This window comes from Arvicola amphibius, chromosome 1, assembly GCF_903992535.2.
Source record: "Arvicola amphibius chromosome 1, mArvAmp1.2, whole genome shotgun sequence".
In the NCBI taxonomy this organism is placed as follows: Eukaryota; Metazoa; Chordata; class Mammalia; order Rodentia; family Cricetidae; genus Arvicola; species Arvicola amphibius.
Genome location: NC_052047.1, coordinates 168,969,330 through 168,994,260, shown reverse-complemented (window position 1 = coordinate 168,994,260; position 24,931 = coordinate 168,969,330). Strand labels below are relative to the sequence as shown.

Below are 24,931 nucleotides of genomic sequence, written 5' to 3'. Positions count from 1 at the left end.
TTTATAAAATGACATAAGAAATCACTTCTTGTTGTAGTACTAGTTAAAAGGGAGTTTTAGAAGAAATTATTGTTTTGAAGTCAAGAAAATGCTTTAGACTAAGGTCATTTTTGTAAGGTCAACCATATAGAGAGTGTATTGCCAATCCTCAAAATGTTAACTTCATGAGGACATGATAATTGCAATTATTATAAATTTTACTTATCTATATAAAGACATCATGTCTATCTATATTTAAATATCTATTTAGATGTTAAATATCTAAATGATATTTTGAAGTTGGCTAAATACTTCAGTGTATTCCAAGTGCATTTCTGTAATGAAAGATGGTGTAATGTTTTGTTTGATTACTAGCATTATGTTTTGCAGCAAATGTTTTAGTGTGTGTGTGTGTGTGTGTGTGTGTGTGTCTGTGTGTGTGTGTGTGGGTGGGTGAAAAAGGGAGGGCTTTTTTGAGGGGATCCACCCACTCCACCCACTCATATTCACTTTTTTGCCAAAAATGTCAGTGATGAGAATTCAGTTAAGATATTGTACACTTAAAATGGGATATATTGTTCCCATTATTATCAGTGTTATTATACAGTATTCTTTTCCCTTTTTAGATGGTGTTGATTTCTTTGAGCCTGTCATTAGAATAGTTAGGAACTGCAAAAGAGTCTATTCTCTTTATAAAAGGAAAAAAAGATGGGGAAAATTCTTGTGTGGGCAAGAAATTTAGGAGGAAAATTGTCATTGGGGTGTGAAGAAAAGTAAGAATTCCTGTTCTTGTTTTATAGTCGCTATAAAAGGCAACCACAGCCTTCCTGTTTGGGGATAGTATTGCAAGCATAATTCTCCAGTGGTTCTTGTAGTCTCTGTGCCTTTTAAGACAATGTTTGCCTTTCCTTTGTTGCCATCCTAACATAGAGAAGCCCTACTTGGCAAGCATATTCTTGGTCATCTACCCAAAACATGAGATAGGATGGATCCTTATTGTGTGTGGAGTTTGTAGGAAGAATGCACACGTGACACCAATGCCAGTTTTGAAATGAGATGGTTGAGGGCTGGAGATGTTAGCCTTGCATACATGAAGTCCTGAATGTAATTTATCCCCAGAACTACAAAAACAAATCAGAAACCATTTTCTTGATGGAACTAAGTACATTGTTGTGTATTTTCCAGTATTACAATCCAAACCTTTGTTAGAGGTATCTTTGCTCTTATCAGTTGTTATTAATGTGTTCAGATATTAACTTCATGCTTTAATTCTTAATTGGACATTAGGTTTGGACAGTATCATAAAAGGGGTTATATTATATTTGAAAATATATAAATATAGATTTCCTTCCTTCAGCACAAACGACAATGACTGGGCAACTACCAAGAGTGACTCTAGGGACTCTCTTCAGATACTATGTTTTCAGATGTAGTTTCAGACTGCTGTATAATATAGCATATAGTCCAAACTGGCCTGAATTTGAGATTCTCCTGCCTTGGTCATGTCCTTAGATTACAGGCAAGCACTACTATTTCTGGCATCTGGCAATATTTTTAAAACATAGCCTATTCTATTAAGACCATGTAAAGTATTCTTTTTTTTCTCATTTTTTTATTCAAGATTTCCATCTCCTCCCCTTCTCCTCCCCCTTCCCTCCCCTCCCTTCCACCCCTACCCCCACTCCACCCCTCTCCAAAGACAAAGAGCCATCAGGGTTCCCTTCACTATGTTTAGTCCAAGATCCTCCCAGCTCCCCCTAAGTCCAGGAAGGTGAGCAACCAAACTGACAAGGCTCACAGTGAGCCCGTCCATGCTGTAGAGTTCATGTTCATTGCCATTGTCCTTGGTTTCTCAGTCCTCCTCCACCGTCAGCCACATTCAGAGAGTCCGGTTTGGTCCCCTGTTCCATCAGTCCCATTCCGACTGGACTTGGTGGTCTCCCGTTAGATCTGTCCCACTGTCTCAATGGGTAAAAGCACTCCTCGCGGTCCTGGCTTCCTTGCTCATGATCTCCCTCCTTTTGCTCCTCATCAGGACCTTGAGAGCTCAGTCTGGTGCTCCTATGTGGGGCTCTGTCATTTTCTCCATCCAATGCCAGGTGAAGGTTCTATGGTGATATGCAAGATATTCATGAGTATGACAATAGGATCTGGACATTTCTGGCACCCTCTCCTCAGCTGCCCAAGGAACTAGCTGGGGGCGTCTTCCTGGACACCTGGGAACCCCTCTAGAGTCAAGTCTCTGCCAACCCTAGAATGGCTCCCTTAACTAAGATATATAATTCCTTGTTCCCATATCCACCCTTCCTATATCCCAACCATCCTATTCCCCCAAGCTCTTCCCATCCTCCACTTCACACTTTTCTCTCCCCATCCCCCAATCCCTCCATCCCCCCCACCCCCATATTCCCATTTTTTGTCCGGCAATCTTGTCTACTTCCAATATCCAGGAGGATAACTATATGTTTTTCTTTGGGTTCACCTTCTTATATAGGTTCTCTAGGATTTTTTATGAATTATAGGCTCGATGTCCTTTATTTATGGCTAGAAACCAATTATGAGTGAGTACATCCCATGTTCATCTTTTTGGGCCTGGGTTACCTCGCTCAGGATGGTGTTTTCTATTTCCATCCATTTGCATGCAAAATTCAAGATGTCATTGTTTTTTACCGCTGAATAGTACTCTAATATGTATATATTCCACACTTTCTTCATCCATTCTTCCACTGAAGGGCATCTAGGTTGTTTCCAGGTTCTGGCTATTACAAATAATGCTGCTATAAACATAGTTGAACAAATGCTTTTGTAATATGATTGGGCATCTCTTGGGTAAATTCCCAATAGTGGGATTGCTGGGTCCTGGGGTAGGTTGATCCCAAATTTCCTGAGAAACCTCCACACTGCTTTCCAAAGTGGTTGCACAAGTTTGCATTCCCACCAGCAATGGATGAGTGTACCCCTTACTCCACATCCTCTCCAGCAAAGGCTATCATTGGTGTTTTTGATTTTAGCCATTCTGACAGGTGTAAGATGGTATCTCAGCGTTGTTTTGATTTGCATTTCCCTGATTGCTAAGGAGGTTGAGCATGCCCTTAAGTGTCTTTTGGCCATTCGAACTTCTTCTGTTGAGAATTCTCTGTTCAGTTCAGTGCCCCATTTTTCAATTGGGTTAATTAACATTTTAAAGTCTAGTCTCTTGAGTTCCTTATATATTTTGGAGATCAGGCCTTTGTCTGTTGCGGGGTTGGTGAAGATCTTTTCCCAGTCAGTAGGCTGCCTTTTTGTCTTAGTGACAGTGTCCTTTGCTTTACAGAAGCTGCTCAGCTTCAGGAGGTCCCATTTATTCAACGTTGCCCTTAATGTCTGTGCTGCTGGGGCTATACGTAGGAAGCGGTCTCCTGTGCCCAGATGTTGTAGAGTACTTCCCACTTTCTCCTCTAACAGGTTCAGTGTGTTCAGATTGATATTGAGGTCTTTAATCCATTTGGACTTGAGTTTTGTGCATGGTGATAGACACGGATCTACTTTCATTCTTCTACAGGTTGACATCCAGTTATGCTAGCACCATTTGTTGAAGATGCTTTCTTTCTTCCATTGTGTGCTTTTAGCTCCTTTATCAAAAATCAGGTGTTCATAGATTTGTGGGTTAAGATCTGGGTCTTCTATTCGATTCCATTGGTCGACTTCTCTATTTTTATGACAATACCAAGCTGTTTTCAATACTGTAGCTCTGTAATAGAGTTTGAAGTCAGGGATGGTAATGCCTCCAGAAGTACCTTTATTGTATAAGATTGTTTTGGCTATCCTGGGTTTCTTAAGAAGTGTTTGAGAGAGTTGAATTTCTTAGCAGTAAAAAGACAGAGGCAGAACTCTTGACCAGAAACTGAACATATCAGAACCACTAAATTAATAGGTATTTACTTGATATGAAAAGCTGTGTTGGGTTACAGAAGTTATGACAGACTAATTTGCATTGTTCCATGTTGAGATGGGTTCATTGTTTATTCTGAGGAGAGTTCATTGTTCCATACTGGGGAGGTTCATCAGTCCGTGCTGAGGTAGGTTTCTAGGATCTATTGTTTGGATACATGTGTCTCCTATAGACTAGGTGACCTAGAACTTATTCTGTAGCATTGAACACCTGATTTTCTTGCCTCAATTTCTCAAACATTGAGTTTAGATATGTGCTACCATCCCTTGCACAACCCATATTGTTTTTGACCAGCAATTCTAGGTCTAGCTTGAGACTACTCCAAGTTTTTATTCATTGGTCTCTTGGAAGTTACAATGATAACATTGTCCTCACCTATGATCATGTATAATATATATGTCAAGAACGTTTCATTAAGTAAGTGATTGTGTATCTGAAAAATTTGCATAATAATTGCCTACTAATTGAGAAACTGATTTTTAGGCTTATGGTAGTGTATCTGTGCTGTCTCATATACCCTTGTCATAATCTATTACTGGGATATTAGAGGGTTTTTTTGATAGTTGAGATGAGTTTATTTCCTGTCACCAATTAATATGAGTGTGAGAGATCAGCAGTTATGCAGTATAGTACCCAAGATGCTCCCAAAACATACAGATAAGTATTTCTTAAACAAAATTTTAAAGATTATATATGTATATATATATATATATATATTAAAAATCTGTGTAGTTTTTGAGAATTTCATGCATCCACAGTATATTTGGATCCTAATATTTTCTAAGACCTGCTGCTTACCCCTCCTAACTTCATGTGCTTTTATTTTTTCTTTCTTTTTTAAAAATTAACCACTCAGTGTATTTATACAGCCCACATACTGGAACATTGTCCACCTACTGGGAATCACACATGCACATAAAGCTGTGTTTCTTCAGCAGCCTTCAGCTCTCAGTAGCTCCTTAGCTGCATGGAAGGAAATATAAACGCCACCCCCATGTTGGAATGTTGACTGGCTTGATCTTATACAGGTCCTCTGCATACAGTCATGAGTACATGAGTACAACATTTCTGTCATGTCGAGAGGACACTGTTTTTCTCTGGGTATCTCCCTTCTACCTGCATCTTTTGGGGAAGTAGTGTAATAGTCACAGTTACAGCTGAGTATTCCAAAGACACTGTTTGCACACTGACCAGTTGTGAGCTTTTGGACTGACTGTTATCCTTGCACAAAGAAGCTTGTATGGTGAGATCTGAGAGCTGCATTAATCTAAAGGTATAGAGATAGGAATTTAAATGGCAGGTTGATACTGTGTTCATTAACAGAATTTTAGCAGAGAACCCTCTCAGGCCACAAACATGTGGGTCAGATTTATAGTACCAGGCATGTATTTTTTTCCTCTGTTAAGTGGGCCTTACATTCAATCAGAAAGCGTTGTTCAACTCCATAACATTCCTGCTACTTTTGCTCCCTTGGGCATATCTTTCTACAGTGTTCATTGTTGTGACTCATGGGGTTTACAGCTAGGTAGAGCGCTAATGATTTTTTCCTTAGAATAGCCAGCATAGTACCCTCCAGGACTATGAAATCTGGCCAACAGGGTGAACTTCCTGTTCATTAACTCCTTGGTCTTGCCAAATCCTATGACCAAAATGTATAGTATCTTTAGCAATGGAGTTATATTTCCAAGTTCTGGTGGACAGCCTAAAGCAATGACAACAGCCTATATTATTTTAGGGTCTCCGAGACAGCTACAATATGCTTTCCTAAATAAAAAAATTTATAACTATAAAACATTGTATTGACTGATTCCATGAAGCATGATACATATTCAATTATTTTGATATGTTCATGTGCTCAAAACTGTAATTCTTTCCTTTAGTGCCCAAATTTTGACTGACCATTATTATCAAATTGAGGCAGCCTTGGACTTGAAATTTTTTTATTAATAGTTCTTTGCTATTAATTATTAAATAATTAAGCTTATTTAATCTCTTTAGACTTAATTTCCCAGTGCTATAACTAGGAATATGTATTTCATGGGCAAAATTAGAATTAAATGTATACAAATCACCTATGCCATAAGTGACAAACATAGTAACTTGTCCTGGTATCTGCATGAATAGTGATAATAAGTTTATGATAAAATAATCAGTGTTCATTTTCTTTTGATTTCTAACAGGAATTGTTAATTTGATAGATTCAGGTTATTCTTAAGATTGGGTTTTTCAGTAGGGAAATGTATTACTCTGGCTCATAAATTTTTGTAGGAATCTTTGTATATTATGCTATTCTGTTTCCAGGGACAAGAATAGAGTTAGCATCCTTAGGGAGTTTGTTTGCTTTCTGGCTTGCCTCCCTTCTCTGCCCCCTACTGTTAGCTGGACACTGTTTTGTGGTTGTTATTTGGCTTCTGTCATCTATACAAGACTGACCTGACTATTAATTCATGAACACAAGTGAGAGAAAAAGCTGCCGAGCCACCTTTGCCTGATGACGGCTTCTCTTGATAACCAGGAGCAAAACAAATGGCAAAACAGTTTTCACATCATTTCATCATTTTGGTTTCAGTGTTCATGGGTGGTTTTATTTTAATTCTTAGGTAATTAGTTCTTCAAGATAAAAACTGTTAACAGTTACTTTTGTATTTTATTTTTGAAGAAACCATGTTTTGAAATCTATTCTGAGTCACAGGAAGAATTAGATAAATGAAAGCCTTTGTTGAAAAGTGATAAAAGTTACCCAGGCAACCTGTGTATGCGACAAGTAGGCTGATTAACCATCTCCAGCATTAATCATTGTCATTGATTATCACAGAAAGATGACTACAGGACACAGGACAGTCTGCATCCACTACTATCAATCCTCACCTTTTCTAAGAATGAATTTAGCATAAAAGATTTACTATACACACGCTTAAGAATTAATACATCAAACCTAAAGGAGGACTGTCATCATAGAGAAAGTCATGAATTTTCTTCTTATATCCCTCAATTACATTATCTGTTAATGTGATAAGGTTGCATTTTGCAGTGTATAAACTTTCCTTAGAAATACTTTCTTTTTGCTTTTTTTTGCTTTTTGTTTTTGTTTTTTTAAAGAGGGAAAATGTGGGCTATGACTGCAGTAAATATTTCCTCCATTTGCTTTCTTCTTGCACAGAAAAGTGAAAAATCAACTTTTCTGTTTTGTCTGTGCAGGTAAAATAATCATCTAAGAATGTTTTGTTAAGGTTTTAAAAAATTATGTGGTTATTTAATGCATTATTTTGTATTATGCTTTTTGAAAATAAATAGCCATATTTGTTTTGAAATAATCTTTTAATAATCAACTTCAAAGATTTCTGTTCAGGAATGTAAATGTTAACAATATTTTTCTCTAAAAGTAATGCTCACTTTAATTCTCTAAATTTATGTTTTTAAAATCTTAATTTTTATTCAAGTCAGTCTCTCTCTTATTCTCTCTCTGTGTCTGTGGGGGTGGGGGCAAAAAAAGGTGTGGACATATCCTTTGGAGCTGGAGTTAAAGGGAGTTGTGAACTGACCAATGCGGGTGCTAGGAGCCAGCCCTCTAATAAATAGAGCACTAAATATGCTTTACCACTGAGCGATCTCTCTAGCCCCATTATACCATAATTTTAGTTAATGGAGGTTTAACTGAATTTGAGTATTAGTAATAAAGAGTTCTATGTTTCAGAATCTTTAGAATGATTTTGGTTCTTTCTTCTTGTAAAAATATACTATTGTTAAACTACTTGTTCTCTAGTTTAAAAATAGTAATTTAAAATTATCAAATAGCATTCTTATGATCTTATGTTGAATTAGGCTTCTAAAATTCTTATAATTTGTGTTGAGTACAGCTGTATTTAGATATAACTTATTTTACCATAAAGTAACGAGTATAATAATTTTGGTTAAGTTGGTTTAAGCCAAAAGTGGAATTAGCATCTTGGTCTTCCTATGGTAAGGTAAAAGGAAAAGCAATTTGAAAACTGTAGCTCTTTATCACAGTTCATATAGAAAACTAAAAGTCAGTTTAGTGGAAGGAGACATGAGGCTTTGCTTTATGGAAGAGAAAGTATTTCAAAATGGAAGATCCCAGTAAGCATCAGGTGAATCCAGCTTGGTATAAGCTTATAAAGTTCTGCTGGATAAGTGATTGACGAGGTCAGATTATTAAACCAATTAATTTGGCATGCACATTGTATGTGCTAAAAAGAATCCAACTGTGAATTTATGTGCATTAAATAATTTCAGGAAGTTCCCCAAAGGACATTTGAATGCTTTGAAACTTGCAATAAGGCATGTTTGTACCAAACACACTTGATTTGCCTAGGTTTGCCCATCAGCTTGAAAAATGCTAATTTGTTGCATTCAGCAGCTGGGTTTTGCAATATTCTTCTCCTCCTCCTAGGGGCTAATTAACCTTCTTTCAAAATGTGGCCTATTTAGCCTTAGATTCTCATGACTCATCCAGAGCTGGCTGTACAAAGCAGAACCCTTAGCAGGCGGGTGTGTCCAACTGCTTAATTAGCCAGAATAAAAAGGCCCTTTGTCAAACAAGCATCTGTTGCTCACGACACACCTGACAGTCACATTAGGCAAGGATGACTAGACGGAAATTGTGCATGTCTCTCCTATAAGAAGTCATTTACATGTGGGCTGCATCAGAGTCAAACTGCAGGGGGTTATTTAGCTTATCAAAATAGATTAATGTGACTACACTTGTGATTGATAAACAAATATCATTTAACAGGCACCAAAGGGACAAAATGAACCAAATTACCCCAGACACAAACAAAGTCTCAGAAACTTCTGCTGGTGAATGAGAATGCCTTATAAGCACCCAACTCTTGTTCAGCTCCCTAGGGTAGCAGGTTCTGGACACTGCCCTCCTGGAATGAGCTTCACTTTGCACAAATGTTGGGGATTCCCCAGAATACTTTTAGTATGTCAGTGTGTCTAACAGACTTTGTGTAGATGATTATAGTCTTTCAATATGCTTTATATTGTCACTGTTCTGCATTAAGATTAGGTCTCCAGAGTCAGGGAATGTAAAGTGGCTCTGGAAAAACATTTATTAGTTGGGAATTAGTATTGCTTCAGTAAAGGAAATAATTTCATGTCTTAGGGATAGTGGTGGAATGGATCTTTCTCCATGATTGTTGGAAATGTACATTAAGAAAACATACATTAGAACCCCAAATTACTGTTCTCATTCCCAGTGTCTGGATTTTTGTTTGGAAGCTATTCTGTCATGAGTCTGCAACACAGTACACCCAGTGGTTCTAAGCATGGGTTTTCAAGCCACACAGAATTAGAGTGAATTCAGATTCTCCTCTTTCTAGCTGCATGCTTTTAGCAAATTTTAAAATCCATCCAGGTCTGTTTCCACACTTGTTTGATAAGCGTAACATCGCATGATGGTCTTCCTTTGGAAATTAAACTGCCAGTTGTATTTAACACAGTTTAAGTAGACTGGTTTCTAGCATAAGGAAAAGACTTAGTAAATGATAGACCAAATTGTAGTCATAGCCATTCAAGGATGTTTATGAAAGGCAGGAGGCTGCTAGAGAGTCCCTTCTTCAGGGCTGATGGAGGTGGTGGGATTAGAGAGGAATGAAACTGTGTCTGTCAGATGGTCTTGGGAGATGCTCAACATTTAAGAACATTGGCTGTTCTTATAGAGGATGTTCCCAGTCTCCACATGGTGGCCAACAACCATCCATAAATCCAGTCCCAGTGGATTCAAAACCCTCTTTGGACCTCCTTGAGAACCAGACATATATTTGACAACAGATAGACATACATGCAAAACACTAATACACACAAATCTAATATTTTTTTAAAAAAAACTAGTCAAATGAACAGAAATTAGAATTAGCAGAAAGTATTCTGGGGTTTGATTAATACTTGGGTATACTAGATAGGGCTCTTTGTGCCAGTTTTGATTTTGAATAGACAGCTGGAGGCCCAATAGAAAGTTCTCTCCTAGTCTTTAGCTTTAAATTTAAAAGCAATCATTTTCCAGTACTTATTTAGTTTACTGTTGTTGAATAGTTGACATATTTTTGCTTCCTTTATTGTTTCTTTATTCTAGAATGTTACCACTCTGTTAGTCTCATTATATTTACCTGTACACTACGTATTATTAAACTCAGCTCCCAATGTATCCTGCGAAGTTAAGAGCATAAACTTTATTCTGACATCAAATCCTTCTTTTCTGTTTTCTATGTGTGTGTAAGTGATGTGTGATTTGATATCCCAAGCCGCACACTACTCTCCTATAAAATAAGAACATTGTAGTTTTAATCATTATCATAAATTATTGGCACATAAGCTAGTCCTGGCAAAGCTTCCCACTGGCTCTGTGGTAAACAAGAGGGAGTGTTAGTGCAAAAGACTCACTGTGGGAACCCACATTCTACTGATGGAGCAGAGTAAAGGAGGAGCACTAGTTGGCTACATGTGGCTTCTGTATGTATTCATCAAACAAAGGTCTACTGCTCACCCTGGAGCTTATGAAACTGAAAACCTTCGTAGCAGATGCTATCCAGTATCTGGTCCATTCCTTGTTCCTTGCACAGAAGCAAGCCTTACATACATATTTAGCTCCTTTGTTGTAGCACAAAATGTAATCAATACTCTGTATACTTAATAAATCAGAGGACCTGAAAGGTTTTTCTTTCAGTTTTGGATTGCTGTTTAACTCCCTATTTGTCATGGAAGAAAAAAAAAAAGGAAAAGATACTGTTCCTAATTTATTTATTCTTTAAAGAAAGGATAATTTTGAAGAGAATGGCCAGTCCTGGGATCTACCCTAGGCATAATTAAGCACTCTTTCACTGCACTGTAACCTGGCTTTGGCTCCCAAAATGTGGAGCATTAGTGTCTTCCATCACCCTAATCAAGCAAGAATTTTGTGTAGTGAATGATGTCATTCTCATTTATCTTAGGTATCTCCATGGTTATAATGCTAGTCCAGATGCACATTTATCTAACACACTTGTTACATTTAATAGACCCACAGTTTGTAATATTGCACATAAAAATCTTGATTGTTTTTCAGCTTCTTTTGAAAAAAAAAATCACAACAGTTTTCTACAGCTTGGCCTCCCATGTATCCAGAAAGTCCTGGAGCTGAATGTTAGCCTCTCTGTGCAAATGATGCCGTAGCCTCGGTCTCAACCTTTCACCCACCTTCTCCTTCCTCAGTATAACTCAATTAAAAGTGAAAGTCAGATTGTTTCATGGGTTAATCTATTCTAGAGTAAATGTATTTATGAAAAACCCTCGGAAGAGCCCTTTACATGTCTTGAACAGTTGGTGGCAGCTATCACTTCCAGACTTTTGTATCTAAAGAGATTTGTGTAGCTTTAGGACTTTGACAGAGAAAGCGGTGAGAAAGTCACACATCACCTACAGAAGAGCCACTATGAAACTCTCGAGAACATCACTGATGTTAAAATGAAAAGCACAGCCGCAGCTTTTCTCTTGCCCGTTGACTATGTTTCTTAACATCTTTGGGCATTTTGCATTTATAAAATAAGAATGGATTTGTTATTTTCCAAGGTCTATTTCTAAACCTGTTGTGGAAAAAAGAATTAGATTGATCACACTGTGACAAAGATTTTGATTAGAATTAATTGTCTCCTCCAGATAGCTGAATAGTTGAGAATTTAATTTTCTTAAGAAACATAAATGCTCACGGTGTTCTTTACTGGTTTAAATTGCAATATATTACTTTTCATAGGGTAAGAATTAAATAGTGTATCCTACCTTTATCCACATTATAAAGTTCACATTTATTTTTTATTGAATTTGTAAGTGGCAAAAAGAAGACATCAAACTATGGAAGCCTAAGAAAATTAGACAATGTGATCCTGTGGCTGAATTTAGAGTATATTAGGATATATATAAAACATTTGAATAATTACTTTATAGTTTAGAAATGATTTAGTCTATATTATGCTTTTTTATTGTAACCTGATAGCCTCAAAAAGTGTCTAGAAAGTATAGTACATTACATGAGCATCTATTTCAGATTGAGTAGCTTTAGTATTTAAGTTCATAGTTCATTAAAGAATTGAAATACTAGTGGCTGGAGAGATGGCTCAGTGGCTAAGAGAACTGCCTGCTCTTCTAGGGGTCCTTAGTTCAGTTCCCAGCAACCACATGGTGGTTCACAACCATCTGTAATGAAATCTGGTGCCCTCTTCTGGCCTGAAGGCTACATGCAGACAGCATTCAGTATACATAGTAAATAAATAAATCTTTAAAAAGAAAAAGAATTGAAATACTTTTAACAATTGGGATCAAAGGACAGTAGCTTTTAGTGAAGTTCTGCCTCTTTAGTCTCAGGTCAAGAGGCACTAATAAAGACTTTTATAAAAGTAAATATTATTAATTTATTAATATTTATATTCTTACCGTTTAGTTAGTTAAAAACTTATCAAAATGACTAAAACATGCATGAGTTAATGTGACAGTGTTGGACTGAGTTGTATTACATGTTTGCAAGCCTCAGTTTTTGATATTAAGAATGCTGCAATGGAGCTTATAATGCAAGGGCAACATTATAAACTGTTTTTGTATTTTCCAGAGACCATCATGCAGACTTCAGAGACGGGTTCAGACACAGGTTCGACAGTGACTCTACAGACATCTGTGGCTAGCCAAGCAGCGGTGCCTACCCAGGTGGTACAGCAAGTGCCCGTCCAGCAGCAGGTAAGGACACATGGCATCCCGAGAGGTGCTGTTCCTTATGTCATCTAACAGAGCTTACTTCACCATCATGAGGATTTTACTTTCTCGCTTCCTGGAGGATGGAGATGGGCACCGTACCCTTCTGGGTCAGCTCGGCAAACATTTCTTGGATATTTCCTGTGTTTGTACCAGGTCCTTTCCTTGTTGAATTGCAGAGCTAATGGGACATATGTGCAGGCCCTATTCCTCTTCTAAGAGCTCCTCCCATCTCTTAAAGGGAGGTGACTTTTCTGACCTGTCCACCTGTTTTCTTCTCTTTTCTTCCCACTGCTTAGTAGAACTTCCAAACCGATGGCATTTTTTACATAGCTTTAGAGTTGTACTTAATAGTGGAAAGAATAATATACTTTATAGGCAAGGATTTTGCCTTTGTGGTGCTTTAGAAATTGCCTTTGCACTAGTTGGCTGTTAAATACTATTTAATGAAAATAAAATTATCTTAAAGGTCTGGAGTTCTGACTCATCCCATTTAAAGAAGTACAGAAGAATTAATCACCAGATGCTTAGTACAGGTCTTATTCATGCTTAGGGAATTTGGCTTGTTTTGGAAAGACAAAGTAATGTTATCCATGCCAATGAACAATTCTGTGTGTGGATTGTGAGCACACTGGCATGTCATTTTTTTCCCAAATAGTGGCAAGAACTTGCGTATTTCAATATACTAGTTATGTTTATCTTTCTTTGTAATTTATTCCTTCCTTCCTCTCTCCCTCCCTACCCCTCTTACCTTTTTTTCCACTACTACTAAAAAGGAACTTCCACAAATAGTGCCTTGAAAGCCACTGGGATTACTGACACCGTTACCAACTTCACAATTTAACACTGTTCAGAGAAGCAGGGCTTGCTCCAAAAGTTATTGAGACCCTGGTCTGTATTTCTGCCTTTAGAAAGCTGACACTAATCTGTTACTATTAAGCAATTGCTGAGCAAGTCAGCTCTCTGATTAAGTTTCAATCTTACCCATGGAAAAATGGCTGTTCGAGTGAGTATAGAATGTGCCAGAGGTTCCTAGTTCCAGAACGTACCCTCTTAAGATAGTGGCAGGCCTGTAGTATATGTCTGACTTTCTTCCTGTCTTCTTTCCTTTGTTTTTTTTTTTTATTAAACTTGTATATTGCCCAATGCTTACTACAGTTTATAAAGAGTGTACATAATAGAGGAAAGAATCCAATAATTCAGTGAGTTTGTTGCTGAAATAAATGTAGCGGAACTCAGCCTCCCTCTTTTTGCATGTACCATCCATCTCCCAAAGGGTGCTTTATCTCTTTTAATTCATTATTTTATATGTACTTTCATGGGGTTTAAACATAGCTTACTCTTACTACTTTGCTATGTCTTGAATTTTTTGTGTTTAGCATTATGTTAAGCTGCTTCATTTGGATATGCAATAAATGATCTCTCTCTCTCTCTCTCTCTCTCTCTCTCTCTCTCTCTCTCTCTCACACACACACACACACACACACACACACACACACAGCCCCTACACACTTCCCATTCTTCATGCTACTAGTGTTTTAGTATGTTTTTTGGTTTTGTTTGATTTTGCAGTACTGATTGTAGAACTGCGTTAGTACTTTACCAATGATGTAGATCCGCAGCCTTCTTCTAGTATGTTAGCAGGACTGCAGTCTCTGGTGTACAGAACTTCTATTTCACATGTACTGCCCAGTGTTTGCACTTCCTTTCCAAACCTCCAAGCCTGATACGATATCAGAGGTGAGTGTCTTCCTCAGTGTAGACAAGGCTGATGTGGTATCAGAGGTGAGTGTCTTCCTCAGTGTAGACAAGGCTGATGTGGTATCAGAGGTGAGAGTCTTCCTCAGTGTAGACAAGGCTGATGTGGTATCAGAGGTGAGAGTCTTACTCAGTGTAGATAATGAGACAAAATAATAAACCTCTCAACATTTCAACAAAGTAAGGAACATCTTTGACTTTACTTCATGGGGTTCATAGGATCTATTTCTTAAATAGAACGTGTGTGTGTGTGTGTGTGTGTGTGTGTGTGTTTAACAAAAACAAAAAATGTGTTTGTATTCCCAGCACTTGGATGGTTCATGCACACAAACCTTTCATTCTTATCCTACAGGAAAAAAATAGTCTCTTGTATGCCTGGACCATTCTTTAGAAACTGCTGAGCACTTCTGTGTGGCTCCTTTGGCAGGCATATTTTTCTGTTCCTCAAGTGCTTTCCTCTGGGGTGCTCAAGGCAGGTGATACCTTCCTTTTGCTTGCACAGAGCAGAAAAGGTGAGAATTCTCATTTTCTTTTTGTCAACACTGTTTTATATCACATAGTTGGCTAGTGTTAGATTTGTTAGAAACACTTGTTATATTTTCCTGCTGGCCCTATTTGGAAGGAATTTTTTCTTCTTTGTCATTTTTTTCTTTTCCTTTCCTATTCTCCTTCTCTCCTGGCCTACTAGAAGAATTTTTGGTTCGAAGTTCCTTGAGGTTGTCCTTGTGGGACAGGGATGCAACCATCCATAACTGATAATAATAGTACTGTGATAATTTCCCAGTGTTCTAACATCTCTGTAATGTTTAAAAATTTAATGTTTCCTGAGTTTGCAAACTGTATTATAATGCTGTTGAATGCTTTTAGCTTTTGTTTGTGACTCTGGTGGATATTGAGGGATACAGAAATAAGGTTATTGGTGTTAAATATAGTTAATTCTGCTGTTTTAACTTTTTAGTGTAAGTTGATTAGAGTGAAAATTTTAAAATACCCATCTTGTCTTTATAAAAATATTTCTTGTGCCGGGCAGTGATGGTGCATGCCTTTAATCACAGTACTCGGGAGGCAGAGGCAGGAGGATCTCTGTGAGTTCGATGCCAACCTGGTCTACAAGAGTGAGTTCCAGGACAGGATCCAAAGCTACAGAGAAACCTTGTCTCAAAAAACCAAAAATTAAAAGGATGCTGCTTTGACCAGTAGATATTTTATAATTATGGCTAGATGTGGATGGACTTTGCCCTTCTGTCATCTTTGTCTTTCTGCTGTGGAAGTTTTGTTTGAGAGTTTTTCATAGCTTGTTCTTCACAGTGGTCATTTCATATCTGTTTCTAGGAGATCTTCTAATCCTCCTAAGTCTAACAGAATTAAACTTCTACGACAGAGAATGTATCTTAGCCAGATCAGATTTTTTTAACTTTAGAACCATAACAAAAGACAGAATTTTAATCCTTATTCTACTCCTGGATCCTAGTTATCCACAAACATTGCAGACCTTGATGATGTTCTTAAACCATTGGATGTAAGACTCACAAAGGTTTCCCCCTCTTTCAAATCTCCCAGGTACCTTTGCAGCTGTAATACTCTAACCCTGTCTTATATTTTCTTTGGAGAAAGGCATGTACATACCTTTTTCTCCCCAAATCAGCAAGCATGTTATTGATGTAGGTGTGTCTCCTATCAATCTGTTGATTTCATTGGTTAATTAATAAAGAAAACTGCTTGGCCTGATAGATTAGAACATAGGTGGGTGGAGTAGACAGAATAGAATGCTAGGAAGAAGGGAAGTGGGGTAGATGCAATGAAGCTCTGACCCAAGATGGACGTAGGCTAGAATCTTCCCGGTAAGCCTCCCCTCGTGGTGCTACATAAATTACTAAATATGGGTTAATCAAAATGTGAGAGTTAGCCAGTAATAGGCTGAAGCTAATGGGCCAAGCAGTGTTTAAAAGAATACAATTTGTGTGTTGTTATTTCGCGTGTAAAGCTAGCTGTGCAGGAGCCGGGTGGCGGGATGCAGCCTGCCACCTCATCACTACATGTCATCACTTAATTGTACCTTTTAGAAGGGTCCTGGGATTAAAATGAGTTCAAGAAATGCATGCATATGTACATATATACATATTATAAAGGCTTGGTTGGAGTGTATATGGGGGTTGCTTGTTCATTTCCTGGCTGCCCAGATCCAAATAATCACACAGAAACTATATTAATTACAACACTGTTTGGCCCACAGTTTAGGCATATTTCTAGCTAATTCTTGCATCTTAAATTAACCAATTTCTATTAATCTGTGTATCACCATGAGGATGTGGCTTACTGGTAAGGTAACAGTGTCTTTCTCCTTTGGCAGCTACATGGCATCACTTAGATTCCACCTACTCTCTCTCTATATCTCTGTTCAGATTTCCTGTCTGGCTTTACTTTACCAAATCTTTGGCCAAAACAGCTATGTCTACTAACCAATAAAAGCAACACATATACAGAAGGACATCCCACATAATCTTCTTTTCTGTCTAATTAAAATAAAAGGTTTTAACTTTAACACAGTAAAATTACATATATCAAAACAGGTGTCAAGCAAGAATTACAGTTATATTATTTTTTGTGAGTCTAAAGTTGTATATATAATTTATCTTTTATCATAATTAAGGGAAACTATAATTATTACTATCTAGTCTTCAACTCTGTCAAAGACCCCAGAAGGATATAATATTACCTAAGTAAACAGGAAGTGCATTGTAAACAACTTCTATAACTCTAAAATTGACAGAGACATCCTGCTGCCTGGGTAGTCACCCAATTTTTTTCTGTAACATTAGGGTATCCATCTTCAGCCTACAGGCTCATAGTATCTGGTAGACTTTTCCATGAAGTAGGAAATTTGAAAGACTCTTTCACCTCTATTGGTAGTTTGTCAGTCACTTTCTTCTGTGTTCTGCAGAATGTCTGGCAGACTGTTTCATGAAGCAGTGTAGTGAGGAGCTGCAGGCTGCATTCCCGCCCGGGTCCCAGCCGCCTGGCTAGCTTATGCCCCGAAATAACAACACACAAACTGCATTCATTTAAACACTGCCTGACCCATTAGTTCCAGCCTCTTACTCACATCTTGATTAACCCATATCTAATAATCTGTGTAGCACCACGAAGTGGTGCCTTACCGGGAAGATTCTAGTGTACCATCTTGGGCTGGAGCTTCATTGCGTCTCTCTCCCTGAGGAGAGGCATGGCAGTCTGCCCCAGAGAGGCGAGGCATGGCGATTTATTAACTTCCCTTCCCAGCATTCTGTTCTGTCTACTCCGCCCACCTAAGGGCTGGCCAATCAAATGAGCCAGGCAGGTTCTTTATTAACCAATGAAATCAACTCAAACAGAAGACCCTCCCACATCATCCCAGTTTGCCCAGGAGATCTGTTCTATTTCCCCTTCCCGGTGAGATCCATGCATCTCTCTTTGGGCCCTCCTTACCTGGCTTCTCTAGGGCTATGGATCATAACATGATTATCCTTTAGTTTACAGCGAATATCCCCTTATGAATGCATACATACCATGTTTGTCAGTTCTATTCATTTGCCTACAGATTTATGACATCATTGTTTTTACCACTGAATAATATGGCATTGTGTAAATGTACCACAACACCTGTTGATGAAGGGAGGGCCTGCTTTTTGTCCCAGCCTCCCAGCTAGCTTAACCCCTGACATAATCACACAGAAACTATTGTTTAAATCACTGCCTGGCCCATTATCTCTAGCCTCTTATTGGCTAAATCTTTCATCTTGATTTAACCCATTTCTAATAATCTGTCTATCACCTTGAGGTCATGGCTTACCGGGAAAGACTCGGCATGTCTGACTCTGGCAGCTCCATGGCGGTTCTCTCTGACTCTGCTTTCTTCCTCCCAGAATTCAGTTCTGTCTCCCCACCTACCTAAATTCTGCCCTATCACTAGGCCCAAAGCAGATTCTTTATTAACCAATGAAAGCAACACAAATACAGAAGGGACTCCTATACCAGGAACCCTGAAGGACCATCCTTTCCTTTGGAAAGTTCAGCAGTCACTTTTCTGGGGTCCTCCATGTCCAGTTCATACAGCAACCATCAAGCAGTCCAGGCAAGAGCAGCTTCTTGCCCAAATGGCTAGCCTTGTTGACAAATAGAAGACAAATTCCATGAGTTTCTTCAGTGCCATCAACCTCTCTGAACTAATTGGTGCTACCAGAAGCAGACATGTCTGACTGTTGAGAAAAGTGTAAGTTCTTAGAACATCTTAAATGCCCTATTCTGTAGGTCTTTGAAGTGTTGAAAATTATTTATCAAACTGAAATATATCTCTGTATATCGAGAAAACCTAATTAACATGACAAGTTTGATTATTTTAAATGACTATTAATCTGTATTTTTAATTATGTATTACATTTTTAAAAATATTTATTTATTATGTATACAATATTCTGTCTGTGTGTATGCCTGAAGGCCAGAAGATGGCAACCAGACCCCATTACAGATGGTTGTGAGCCACCATGTGGTTGCTAGGAATTGAACTCAGTACCTTTGGAAGAGCAGGCAATGCTCTTAACCTCTGAGCCATCTCTCCAGCCCTTATGTATTACATTTTAATTGAGATGTATATACATAAGCCTTAAACAAGAATAGAAATATACATATAACAAAATTGATGTTAAATTTGTATCTGTAGACCAAGATCCATACCAATGTAAAATATTTATCTCTATATCATATCTAATCCCCCCTTTTTTAGAAACTGACCATTAAACAGTTATAATCAACCTCCTTTAAATGTAAACAAACATTTATAAACAATATTTTTGGGAATTTGGGTGTAGTTTTCTCTAAACTGCTTCCTGCTGTTTGTTGGGTAAAGTATGTTAGGGTTCATGGAGATCTTTCGGGAGGGTGTTGTTCCATCAAACCACATTAGCCTGGAAGGAATCCACAGGTTCTCATCTTCTGTGGAAACAAAATTAGAACCTCTTTTCCAAAGTAACAGATCCTAAACTCAAAATTTGAAGTCAAGATACCTTGAATATATATATGTTGGTTTTTTCTTAGCAGTCCCCAGAATCAAATGTCTCTCTGCAGTCAAAAAATTCAAAGCAAGCACAATAATACAAAACCCAGACTCTGTGTATTTTCCATTTTTATGTGGCTTCTTTTTTACTCTATTACTTTTTAATATTTAATTATCTTTACTCCTTGAATTTATGTCTTAATCTTTTACATTACTTTTATTGTCTCTTTACTCTTTTTCTTCTGTTTCCCAAGCCTATGTATATTTTTAAATATGCTGTGTCTTATTTAGAGGTCTTTTATGGTTGAATCTGTCTTTATTGCATAACTGTATCTGTAATCATTTTCTGACCTGGTACACCTTTTTTAAAATTATTACTACTAAGCAGGCATGACTAGAACTAACTCCGCAGCCCTGCCTATTGGCTCCACTCCCTCCAACATGTTGGAGGTATGTTCACCACCCCAGGTTCAGGGACTCAACTGGTCTATGTTGCCATTAAACAATTTGTAGCATGCTACTCATAGACACTCATTTAAGTGCAGAACCTCCCAAAAGAGCAAGAATTCATGCTGCCAGTACAAACCAGGAAGCCGGCTCTTAAAGAAGCCATGCAGTTTTTGCTGCTAATGCAAATGTTGCTAATGCGAATGTTGCTAATGCTAAGACTCTTAAAGGAGCCATGCCTCTGCTTGCTGCCAGTAAACAGAGCCTATCTGCAAAAACTATGGCTCTCAAGAAGCTGTACTTGGCTCCCGTTTCTGTGGACCTAGAAGTCCTCTTTTTTTCTTAAGCTGTTTTCAGTTCTTTGTGGCTCCATGACCCATGTTGGGCAATATTATGTAAACAGAGATTGCTCATTGTTTCCCAGCTATCCTGAGCCAAATAATCACACAGAAACTATATTAATTAGAACACTGCTTGGCCAATGACTCAGGCATATATCTAGCTAGCTCTTACATCTTAAATTAACCTATTTCTATTAATCTGTGAAATACTGTGAGTCTGTGGACTACCGGTAAGGTTCTCCTTTCACAGTTACATGGTGTCTCTTAGACTCCATATACTCTCTCCATATATCTCTGTTCAGATTTCCAGCCTGGCTTTACTCTCTAAGCCACTGGCCCAACTGCTTTATTCATTAGTCAATAAAAGCAGCACATATAAAAGAAGGACATCCCACATCACTGGAGCACCTGGACCAACATGCCTGCTAATGAGGTGAGTGAGTAAAAACAAATAGGGAAGACTGAGTCAGCACATTTGGAAAATAAACAAATAATGGGATCCAGTGACCCTATGTTCATATTTAGTATATTGAAATTAGCTTTAGGTTTAAATAAAGATATAATTAGGGCAAGTGTGAAAGAAGTATGCATAATTAACTAGCCCTGATTAAGGTGTAGTTGACTTTATTCTACTAGGTAATCTGAAGAAGTACCTATTCCTTTAGAGAACCAATCCTGTTCCTATAATAGGATCAACTCTGAAGGGTAGCCACATCATCACAGATGCTTGACCTCGTTTGGGGGTTCAGGCTTTGCTGTTTCTTAAATGCATGGTGACAGCAGGTTTAGGACAAAAGCCAGAGCCCTGTACCTACAGCCTTGAAGAGCGATATGATAGGGGAGGTGACACACATAATCCTTGAGTATTTAACATGTTTATGCGGAATTAAGAATCAAGCAGGGATCTTATTCAAGGTGACAGACAGAGAGACAGGAAATTAGAGTAGACATGCCAGGCTTTCATCCTGCTTTTTGTTATCTTGTGGGTTCAAGTGAAGAATCAATGCCTTTCAAGCAAAAAATAGTTTCAAAGTACCTGTCATATTAGAACTTATCAAGGACATTTTCCCAGAGGGAATGATTTTTTAAGCCAAGATTTGTTAATATTTTAGGTAGACTAGAAGAAAGGGTTTCTGTTGTTGTTATTTATTTTTATTTTTAAAAAGGAAAATACAGGCAAAAAATTTATAAGACAGGGTACAATTAATAGAATTAGGAAAAGGAGAAGAAAATGAGTTAAGAAAGGCAGTATCCCATTCCGTATTGTACCATCAGTGATCCACCAGCCAGAGATCTCAAGCTGTTTCTTACATTTCTAAAGACCCGTCTGGAGTTGTCAGATCTTGTCTTTTACAATATGCAGTTGGTTGATATAGAAGCTGTGGGTTGAGGCCATAGAGGGGAGGCTAGCTAGCTGAATTGAAAGCAGTCATCGGGCTTCATAGCTAGAGCAGCTGGGTGTGGGGAAAGGAAGAGCAGAGAGAGGGCTTGGAGTAGAGGGAATAGAAAACTTGGACATAGGAAATCCTTTTCCATTTCCCTGATCGCTCATAGTAGTTGTAGAGATCCCTTGTAATATTAGGATCTAGGGTGCCATTAGGTGGCCATTTAGATTACTTATCTAAGGAATATTGAGACAAAATTTGATTACAAAAGCAAATTATTCTGGGGCTCTTCGGGTCTGGTCTGAGTGGAGAGGCTGGAGGTTTTCTAAGGGTTATCCCAAGGAGAAGTGAGAAGGTATAGAAGTCACCAATCCCATGGATGAAAGTGGGGAGGAAGAAGGTCACAGCTGCCTGTAGTCGAGGATGTTCCAGGACTCAGAGAGGAAGCAACCAAGACCAAGCTATTTAGTGGTCTTCACTATACTTAACAAGAGTCAGGTCTAGCTGCCTGAAAAGGCTTGGCACCTGGTACCAGGGCTTTGACGAGCCCCCATGGCTTGCCAGAAGGTGGTGAAAGACTGAGCTCATCAAGGGAGATGACAAGGAATGGGATTACATAGTAAAAACTATGAGCTAATAGAGAGGCTGTGGGAATACTGGCATATCCAAGGAGGAGGTGGAAAAGGGAAGAGGGAGGAAAGGGTCTCAGCTCAGTCAGGCCAAAGGAAGCTGCAAGAGCAGCTCTGAGAGTGGGGGGTGGGTGTGGTGAAGAAGGCCAGCCCTAAAGACTATGCCTGGGGCTAGTACCAGAGGGATATTGGACACTCAAAGGTCACTTCCTTGGACTCAGGGAAACATTTATACCCACTGGAGGGTAAACTTACTGAATTACCATTGGTGGATGGGAATCGTGAGCAGTTGTTGAGCTGGAAGGGGAGTTTGTTGCAGGTAGACTAGAGGTGAGGGATAGGGTCCTGGTGTGGCTTAGACCAGAGTGGGGCACAGGCACCAGGAGAGTCTATCTGAATCATGACATCAATGTAAGGGGTTTTCCGGCACAGGGGTATCTTGGCAATCAGGAGCCAAGTAATACCACAACTCACACCACTCAACAAACCTCACACAAACGATTTATTGGGTAGAAAAACAGAAGTGCGGCTGCCTCCAAATGGGCAGAGAGACAGCAGAGACTGGATAAAGGGAAAGGCTTTTTTAGGGGTTTTGGAGCATGTTAGTGAGATCGGAAACATTGTTTGGCTGTTAATGCAGAGTCATGGGGGTGGGGATTTTCAAGTCTCAGAGCTCCAGGTCAAGTCAGGGATAGTGTGTGTGTGTGTTCTTCCCTTGGCATGGGTGCTTGGAGTCTAGTCAGTGTCAGGATGTTCTTCTCCTGGCCCGTTTTCCCTACAGCTACCATGACAGAAGCTGCCAGCTACTGCCCACTGGGCAGGTGCTCTTTCCTTCTTGTGAATATTTCTAAACTTGAAGCAACTGTTCAGGGTCAATGGATTTAACCTCCTTTTCCAGCCAAACTGGGGCTCAAGAAACTGAAACCACTTGTTTTTGTTAATAGTCACTTGGCCATGACAACTTGTTCTTCACGTACAGTTCTTTTAAGATTGGGGCATATCTGTATTATCAACCCAGCAAAAACTTATTTGATAAAACCCATAAATTCTTGGCAAGTAATAGTAAGTTCCTCAATATATAGTGAAGGAATGTACTTAATAATTAAACATAGGGACTGTTCTGTGAAGTCTTGTGTTGGAGTAGAAAGGGGTAACGGATCCATCTGGTAGATTCTTCTTTCTCTGAATAGCAGCTCCTGATGGAACTAGGTAAGGATTTAGGACACAGTTTTGGAATCATCTTCTTTCTGTATCTTTTTGTAGTCAGATGAATTGTTCAGCAAAACTATTCAAGCAAAATTATATATATCAAACAAACTTACAAGGTTAGTTTTTTAGAACATTTGCATATCTTTTTATCCGTAAAAAGTGATTATTTTGCCATTTCTTTTATCTCGAAATATTTTAGAAAGGTATATACCTTTTCATTTTATTCAAAACGTGTTTAAGGCAAAACGGTATCACTTTCTTGTCATTACTGCTTAGTAGCTCAGTGCTGAATCCTGAGTTTGATGGTTAGTACAGCCATGATTGTTTAAAACCAAGAGTTCAATTCATGTCATCTGGGTTCGGGACTGGAGCTCTTAAGCTATACTCCTAAAGATAAAGTAATCAGATGACTAACAAGATAAACTGTTAAGCAGGATAAACCCAATAACACTGAAGGGCTAAACATGACAGCCCTGTGGCAAAGAACATGGTATATTTATGTCAAGGATCAATTCTAGCTCTACCAATCTCCATGCATTTTTTTAACAATCCCCTCAGCCAAACTAATAAAGTAAATGATAACACCTGGAATATAAAGGATTATTTGATCAAGATAAGTGTCAAATAAAAAATAGGAATCTTGAAACTTCTATATCTGATCTAAACACAGATCCTAGGAATAAGCATCAGTATATTCAGAACATTTAAAAAACATTCATAATAAAATGTTAGCCCAAGGTACCTGGAGGAAGAATACCTAAGATATTTCATTTAACTTATTTGAGTTGAGAAGACTCCTGGTTCATTCATAGTCTGACTCCTGTCAGTCATGTCCAGAGGAATATTTCTAGATGTCCATAATATCCTGACTTTTGGGGCTATAATGCAGGCAGTGAAGTGCAGTGCTAGGGAGCGTAGTAGGTGCTGTCTTGAGGCTTCTCGGTGAAATGTACACGGGTGGTCTAGGTGAGTCTATAATACAGTGCGCACAACATTTACTCTGTGCACTTGTCAGAAGCGTGGCTACCTTTCGTAATCTCGACTGTGGCTTAACAACCTAAGATGCCACTTGACAGTCATCTTTGAGAGCAGAGTCTGAAGTATTGAAACTGCAAATATATATTATTTTAGTGCCTAAATTTAACTTTTTGATTCGCTGATCAAGTTTATCTTAGACTCTTTCATCAAGGCAGAGAGTATTGACAGTCTCTGCTCTCATGCTGACACTTCCTCCTTAGCCTCTGTCCTCTATAAGCTGTTAGTTTAGGCTTTTTTAGCAAAACTATTTCCATCACTTACTAATTGATGCTACTTCTTCTTGGATGTTCTCCAGTTTATCTTTTGCAAGTTGATGGTCTATTTTCTTTAACTACTTTCTCAATATTATACATTTGTTAAAGAGATGTGCTACATAATTTAAATTTCTGGTCATCAGTAAAACTTTATACTTGATTAATAATTTATCATTACTTCATCAAGTTGAA

General features: G+C 38.3%; 1 protein-coding gene across 1 annotated transcript in view; it reads left to right on the top strand.

Moving 5' to 3' along the window:
• The window catches only part of Rfx3 (regulatory factor X3), a 249,935-nt gene that overhangs the window by 103,481 nt on the left and 121,523 nt on the right, over positions 1 to 24,931 (top strand). Inside the window, exon 3 of the mRNA XM_038310780.1 lies at positions 12,510 to 12,634. Coding sequence (XP_038166708.1) covers positions 12,518 to 12,634 — 117 coding nt within the window. The 5' untranslated portion in view covers positions 12,510 to 12,517. The remainder of the gene's footprint in view (positions 1 to 12,509; positions 12,635 to 24,931) is intronic.